Genomic DNA, 8,682 nt, shown 5'->3' with positions numbered 1-8,682 from the left:
TATTAACACTGTTACTGACTTGTTGGGCTCTTTGCTGGGGAATATATGAATGCACTCTCTTTTTAGAAATGTCCGATCAATCCATGCCTTCTGAGCCTGCAAGACACAAAACAGGAGAATTCAGTAACTCATACTCAGTCATTTCAGTCTAAACATTTCCTAAATCTCTTTTGTAATCCATTACTTTCATTTTTCGGTAGCTACAAAAATGAACAAGCTGTTCTGCAGCTTATCTGTTTATCAAATTATCTCTAACTATTGATGTGGAAAACAATAAAAACAGCACAATTTGTAAAAAGAATTGTGCTTATATATAGGTTACCTGCATATACCGTATATTTTTGAGTGCACAAGTTTTCATAACAGCTGTAAAGCACTCTGGGTAAATGAAATCACTTTAGACATATTCAAATTATGAAAACAACTGAACCTTTCTAGGTCAATGCACTGTCACATACATATAAAGTACTTTTTTTCCATCTCACAATTGTTTTCTTTTCATATATTTAAGAATTTTAATTGCACTTGTATTTAAGACAATGTGTGAAAAAAGGCTTTTGATACATCAAAAATATTTGAAACAAAATGACAGAAGACATTTTGCTATTGAACTAATCAATCAGCTTAATGTTGTTTGTGTAACAAGGATATTTACAAATTTATGCCTGAACCACAATGCCCAAATAATAAGCCAAACACATCACTGAAAGGAAAATTCATGCTGTGGATGAAAAAAAAAATGTTTTTAATGGAACAAGCTCTTAACAAAGTCAAGACTGGGAGGCAAACAGATTAAACAAGACAAAAGCTTGTAAGATGCCCCTTTCCCCTTACTCTAGCAGACAATATTCCACCAATAAATATCTGAGATATCATCATTAATATTATCTCTTGAGCTCAAACTGACTTGCTAGACAGGCACTTACCCTTGCAGTTAAAGAGAGAGACAAAGAGCTTACATAATGTCAGGCTTGTCATGAAGTCTTCCTCCAGCTTGCCTTCAACTGACTGTGGCCTTCATTTATGGAGCAGTGGTCTTTATTTTGCCCTGGACCACGTGTGCTGGACCTCAGTCTCAGAGTCCCATGACCACTGCTAAAGATAATCCTACTGGAACCTCATGACCAATCCACTGGAACACCACAAACTAAAGCCCACTCTGAGGCTCTCTAATCTGCCTCATTGGTCAACATGCTAATCTCCCCATTAGCCCCTCCATACCTCTTTTTAATGCTTTTTGTTAAGGTAAACTGGGAAAGATAGGAATGATATAAAAGACACCAATGCCTGAAGTCTTTACTAATGTTCTGCCATTCATTTAGCATTTATATCAGAAACAGTAAGTTTTTACCTGTTTCAGTAAGGTGATCTATAAAACTGTCCGAATAAAACCAAATAATAATAATAATAAACTAATCACACAGAGCAGTATCGCTGAAATACAATCTGGCTCTGTCCCAAGTACATGTGAGATTTGTGTTTAGACATCTGTCGACAGCTTTTGACATCTTTGGATTTGAGCATTTTAGAGCTTCGCTTCTCCCAAATCCTAAATGGTTTAGTCATAGAAACACACATGTGGAATTTCCCAGAGGTGAAGCTTGACCGTTCTCTGAAACTACTTTGTTATTTTGAAATTGAAATTTTGAAATACATTGAAATGGTCTTTTAGGCAAAAACTTTTATTAGTGCTGGGCAAATGATATACAGTCAAACCAAAAATTATTCAGACATTTTTGATATAAATTTACTAGTGGGTGCAGGACACTATAGTTCATATATGTAAGTGAGGATAGCAAAATAAAGTAAACTGTGACATATTATACTCAAAAAATCTTTATACAGTGAAATTGATAAAAAATTGTATACCAAAAATTATTCAGACACTTTGACCCTACCATGTTTTGCTCAAGTGTTATCTGACATAATTAAGATTATTTTTTTCTGACACAGTTTAACTCTGAGATCTTGTCATATTTTATTAGCATTTTTTTAAACTATAGTGAATAAACTGTATTAACGAATTAAATGTACAAGGTGTGTGAATAAATTTTGATTTGACTGTATATTTAAGAAATAGTTGCATGTATGGATGCAATTTATCATGATTAATTGCTTGCCCAGTATTATTTATATGATATATTTTAGTTAAAACAAATGTAAAAATATTATTTTTTTAGGAAAAATTACCTTATATCTTATAAGTCAGAGCTTTAATGGCACTATTCTATTAGATTATATTTCCCTTGTTTTATCTACGCTACCATGCAAAGACGCATAGCTAGTATGTCTCCAGACTTCCTGTATCAGATTGACTGGTAAATTAAACAGAAAGAGAAAACCAGAAAAATCTGCTCCCACTGATCCATAATTACAATTTAGTCCCTCAAATCTCTCACATTAACACATGTCTACCCCGTGAGCAGCTACATAAAGGAGCTCTGTGAGAAGCTCAACTCGGATAATCCTCATCTAAGCAAATCAAGCAAAAAGCAAATTAACTCTGTCTACCAATAGGAAACTGAGACTAACTTTTCCACAATGTTTACAGGAGAGATAGTGTATGCTCATTGTGATTCCCAAAAACATATAATTCGGGGAGTTAATATATTCTAATGGAATATATTATCATGGTGATTTTTTTTCATTCCTACAAACTACAGTGTAGGCCCACTATTTTATAATCAATATCTTTAACATTCAATCTTAAAAGTGTTTTTTCATGAACACTGAATTAACAAACATTCTGTTCCAAAACATTTTCAGTTGCAAATGATGATTTGAAATCATGTAGCCTATGCATTTGATAATGAAAACAGGTGCTTATCAGCTTATACCTAGTTTACAGAGCTGGAAGGTCATTTGAATCATGACAGTGCTGGAAATTTTGATGCAACCTTGAATTTTCATGAACTCCAGCACAGTTTTCCATTGCCGTGAAACCACAAGCAGATTTGCAATGATTTCATCTCCATTCTAAGCCCACTAAGTTTGTTTTTGACCACTTGTGTTTGGATTCATTCCACAGAACTCTGCATTAATCACATAAGACTGAGAATTACAGAGAACAGAGGTTTAAGCTACCCAGGCCAGTGATCTTTACTGGGCCATTATCAGAGATTAGAGGACAATGCTGAAAACAGGTTTTGTTCTGTATGTATGTGTGCAAGTGTGTGAGCGCACCCTCAAAGATCAAGACCACCACGGGAATCAGTGCATTCACCAAATGAGCTTACACACATGTACTTGACCATCCAAAATGTAAAACACTGCCAATGTAAAAATATAACCAACAGAAATCCCAATTTTTGTTAACATTATACAAACCTGCAATTTAAACTGTTTGATTTTATAGTGCAAAACCACTCAAATCTTCAAAGATATGGCGAATCCTAAACAAATTCAAACTTCATTGCATAAGACGATGTAACTTCGGTTAATTAGCCATGCCCAAACACAACCATAGCTGGTCGAGTTAAAAGTGGGAACGATTCTATAAGCACTCAAACATTTAAGTAGGACAGAGGGCCCAAAATTCTTAGTTACGGCTCATAATTCAAAACATACAGGTTTCTTAACCAACTCAAGATAACCCAGTCAATTGCAGGTAATTGGGTGGAATTTAAAGTTTGTTGAGGTCTCTTACCTTCTGAGATCCAGAGGATGTGCGTTTAATAGATGCACGCTTAAAGGAACCCTCTTTGGCCCTTCTCCCTCCAAAGCCCCTGTTATCCATCTTTATAATAGGCTCTTAAAGTCTAGCCATCACCATGTAGCCTCGCAGTCTCTGTGACCAGCAGACAAAATGATCAGCAACTGAAAATAGTGATGTCCCCTTCCAGCATCCCACATCCAGACTGTTTAATAGACACAGCGAGATGCAAATAGTATGACGCTGACACAAAGACCCCCTTCCTCAGCTACTGTATGTGTGTGTGCGTGTAATCAGGCTTAATGGAGTTGCCCTATGAGTGATGCTCTTTAATGCAGGAGATTTAATAAATGGTGATTGAAGGTAAATCTACTTTGGGTAAAAGTCAAATAAAAAATGGCTCTAATGCTAAATAAAAAAATGCATGGTTAGGTCATGACTTGGGAAGTATTAAGAAACCGAAATGCATGGCTTAGCTGTGAATAGGACAGTGCTGCATAATCACTCATGCACTGATGTTCAGGTGATGAGATCAGTTGACAACACACATCTGCCATCAACACAATTTTTATTACTGTTATCAGGCAAAGTCAAGACTCTCAAATTATAAAAAAGTTCCCACATGGCTCAAAATGAAAATGCAGCCAACACGTATTCGCTCCCCTCCTATAAATAATACACATAGTCATTTATTCTTCTGATTGATCACATTTCTGGCTGTTTTAATGGCCAAAAATCACTGAATAATGAGCAGAAATCTTACACAGTTCAGCCTAACCATGTTAGTGTGGTTTTGCTATGTTTATAGTTATAGGTCACAGATAAAAGATTAAACTGCTCAAAAACATTTGGGGACGTGGCCCTGCACTTTCAGTGGTGCGTTTTGCATGGGAAACCAGAAATCGAAAATGATTCAGATCATTTCCTGTTACAGTTCTATTATCCTGTTCATTTGAAGTACAAAAAAAGCACATAAGAAACAATTCAAAAAACAATCCCCACAACAAGAGAAACCAAAAACCTTTAAAACAAGTTTATTAGAGAATAAGCTAAATAGTAACAAACTGAAAAGCATTGTCATTTCTATGAAAATTATATATATTTATTTATAAAAAGAAAACTTTCATGTGACATCCGAGGCCTTTTGTGCTCCATACGTTTGTCAGTCCTCCACTGAGCAGGTTGGTGTATGAAGGCTGGAGAACTGGTTCTTGTAATAAATAATATATACACAGTCCCCTCCGCTGTGTGCCTCGTCTTCAATTCTGGTCATCCTTCCCCATCAGCCAGCAACTCAGTTCACTCCATTTCTCTCTGTCCACCTTGATTTCACTCAGTTGCATTAGACCCAGTGTCTATAACAGAAACATTCAATTAGAAGGACTGCATCACAGCATAAAGTATGAAAATATAGCATGTAACACCAGTAGATCCAACTTCCGTCTTACTTTTGCCATCACATGCTACAATTTTTACTTTGTCCACCTTGACCAGATCAGTCACCTCCCGGAACTCGACGTCATTTAAAACAAACGTCCAGACGTTATCACAGAATCTGTATGTGTTCAGAGATCCCTGTGGATAAAACAAAGATCAGTTATTTTTTGTGTCACAACTGTGTCCATTTCAAGGCAAAACTAGTTACCTAAAGAACTTGCATAAGGAGACAATAAGAATAACCTTAAGAAATAAGGCAGTCACTTGACTTACCCTAAAATTGACCCTGTTGCGGACCCGGTTGGCCAGCGCTGTGTTGATAGCTTTATCAAACTGTAAAAGTACTTGGAGGGCTAACTGTGGTGTGATCTGTTGAGTCTATGAATGGATTGAAAATATAGTTATTTTCCATTACTGAGAGAATTCATAACACACTATTAAGCTTTGTTCATTAAAGGGTTAGTTCACCCAAAAATGAATGAATAAATGAATAAATTCTGTCATTTATTACTTACTCTCATGCCGTTCCACACCCATAAGACCTTCGTTAATCTTCGAAACACAAATTAAGATATTTTAGTTGAAATCCGATGGCTCCGTGAGGCCTTCATAGGGAGCAATGACACTTCCTCTCTCAAGATCCATTAAGGTACTAAAAACATATTTAAATCAGTTCATGTGAGTACAGTGGTTCAATATTAATATTATAAAGCGACAAAAAAACTAAATAATGACTTATTTAGTGATGGTCGATTTCAAAACACTGCTTCAGGAAGCATCGGAGCACAAATGAATCAGTGTATCGAATCTGCTGTTCGGAGCACCAAAGTCACGTGATTTCAGCCGTTGGCAGTTCGACACGCAATCCGAATCATGATTCGATACACTGATTCATTATGCTCCAAAGCTTCCTGAAGCAGTGTTTTGAAATCGGCCATCACTAAATAAGTCGGGTTTTTTTTTTTGGCACTCCAGAAATATTCTTGTCGCTTTATAATATTAATATTGAACCACTGTACTCACATGAACTGATTTAAATATGTTTTTAGTACCTTTATGGATCTTGAGAGAGGAAGTGTCATTGCTCCATATAAAGGCCTCACTGAGCCATCAGATTTCAACTAAAATATCTTAATTTGTGTTCTGAAGATGAACGAAGGTGTGGAGCGGCATGAGGGTGAGTAATAAATGACAGAATTTTCATTTTTGGGTGAACTAACCCTTTAAGCTAGTATTTTGATTTTAATTAAACACAAAATACGTTCTGGTTTCATGAGTGAAACAAGTATTCCATCTTAAATTATTAATAATTATTATTATTAGACATAAAATTGAACACACTGAATGAAGTACTACACAACAAACTCTTTCTGTATAATTGTTATTATTAAACACGGACAGGGATTTCTGGTTATGTCCCAAACTGCGGTCATTTGAAAACTAAAAATTTTACGTAAACATCTAAGAAACACTAAAATGGTTTATTTATCATTTACTAAAGCAGTTGACTTATGACTTATTCTAATAAAAAGCAGCTAAATTACAAACACAGCTGGTGTTAGCTAACACTCATTTACTAATAAACCAACAAATTACTGACGCTAACCACGATCAGGAAAAATTATACGCTTTAAAACTAACATATGATGTAATAAACCACGGGAAGCGGATGACTGGATGTGCAGTTATCGTCTTTATCCCGTTATGTTTGTTTATCAATTTATCACATCATTCTGCGCTGGCTAGCAACCAAGCTAGATAACTTCACTTTGATTCAGCAATCTTACCTGAATAAGCTCATCGAGACTCTCCTGTAGACTATTTCCGAGTGTCGTGTTTCTGTAGAGTTGATATGCCATAGTGTATTTTCAGTGCGAACGCGAATGTACTGTTTAAAATAACCGTAGGATATTCGCTGATGCTTTGTGATTTGCCCGCTGGCTGAGCACTTCCTCAATATCCAAACTTAGACCGATCGAGCTACGGAAACACGCGAGGGACATCCATTTCCCTCCAGTCCCGAGTCGCACTATGATACAAATATATTAACATGGGGTCGTACCATTAATTTTTAAAACGGAATTCGAAAGTTATCATCCTAAATAAATAAATAAACAATGAAGATATATGTGAGATTGTTTATTAGTCACATAAACATTATTATCCAGTCTTTATTTCTTATCACTCTTAGTAATGATTTGGCAACCTAAAAGACTTGTGGCAGTTTCTTAAAAGGCCAGTAGATGGCAGCACATGACAAGTCCAATCATTGCATGAACTTCTCCCATTTGTTCCTTTGTAAGATGATGTAAACTGTACATTTCGGAAAGAATTTTCATTGATTTTTTTGTTTGTTTGTTTCACAGGAACTGATTTTATTAAAACTAACAGATTTCAGTTTTTTTCTGATAAAGAATAAAAATAAACAAAATATCACAAATTAATCACAAATAAAACATTCTTGGAATGTTTTACGGGCCATTCTACTGAATGGGTTCCATTTGCTTGTTGTAACGCTCTTTCTTTCCCCTCAAGAAAAGTGTTTGTTTTAAAGAAATGGTTGGTTAAATAACATGTCTTAATCATCTATTTTTAGCACAACTCTGCTTGTTTAAAGGGATAGTTCACCAAAAAAATGAAAATTCTGTCATCATTTATTCACCCTCAGGTTGTTCCAAACCTGTATAAATTTCTTTTTATTGCTCAATGCAAAGGAAGATATTTTGAAGAAAGTTTGTAACCAGGCTGCTTTGGGCCACCATTGACTCCCATATAGGAAAAAAAAAAATACAGAGGAAGTCAATGGTGGTCCAAAGCGACTGGGTTACAAAATTTCTACAAAATATCTTCCTGTTTTCAACAGAACAAAGAAATTTATACAGGTTTGGAACAACCTGAGGGTGAATAAATGATGACAGAATTTTAATTTTTGGGTGAACTATCCCTTTAAGTAGATGACAATTCCAATATGAGACATGTGATATAGACAATTTATTACAGTTTTTCTCCATTGGTTTGGCTCATTAATTGAAAATTACATTATCAAAACAACATGGACAAACCTCCAAACCACTTGGCAATTGTTCACAACAGAATTGATTTTCTCATTCATTTCATCAAATTTCAAATGTGTAAGTACATGTCTCAATGTCTCAGTACATCTTGGCAAATGATTAAGTACAGGTAGCCTACATTTAGCACAATTTCCAAGTGAATAGATCTTGTTGATCTAAACTGATTGTCGATTCTCAGTCTAATGGTTGTTCGCTCCAAAACGTGTCAGTGTCATTTCATTGTATAAGTCATCACATGCACAATAGTTTGTTCAATTGTCAAAATTAGGCAAGAACATAATACCATGAATACCATATATGAATCCTTGGAACATTTGATAAATTTATTACAGCAATTGACAGTCAGGTGAAACTAGAACTTGACTAACGAAGGAGCTTTATTTACAGCACTGTAGGCTGTATATAATTTTCATCGTTTTTTGTTTGTGTGTATATATTACAGTATATTATGCTGTATACATTTTCTTTTTACTCTGATGTACTTACTTTATTTGTGTGAATGATAATGGTTACAATTTC

The 8,682-nt window shown here is 35.2% G+C and overlaps 1 protein-coding gene across 1 annotated transcript; it reads right to left on the bottom strand.

Moving 5' to 3' along the window:
* Positions 1-4,254: 4,254 nt before the first annotated feature.
* Positions 4,255-7,063, bottom strand: gtf2a2 (general transcription factor IIA, 2). The gene is made up of 4 exons (XM_067400829.1): positions 6,877-7,063; positions 5,363-5,467; positions 5,101-5,227; positions 4,255-5,007 (listed from the first exon to the last, which is right to left on the bottom strand). The coding sequence occupies exons 1-4, from the start codon at positions 6,946-6,948 to the stop codon at positions 4,982-4,984; spliced, it is 330 nt and encodes a 109-aa protein (XP_067256930.1). The 5' UTR covers positions 6,949-7,063; the 3' UTR covers positions 4,255-4,981.
* Positions 7,064-8,682: the final 1,619 nt, after the last annotated feature.

The sequence above is a fragment of the Chanodichthys erythropterus genome, chromosome 11 (genome assembly GCF_024489055.1).
Source record: "Chanodichthys erythropterus isolate Z2021 chromosome 11, ASM2448905v1, whole genome shotgun sequence".
NCBI lineage: Eukaryota > Metazoa > Chordata > Actinopteri > Cypriniformes > Xenocyprididae > Chanodichthys > Chanodichthys erythropterus.
The sequence above is the reverse complement of the archived record's forward strand: the minus strand, read 5'-3'. Positions and strand labels throughout refer to the sequence as shown.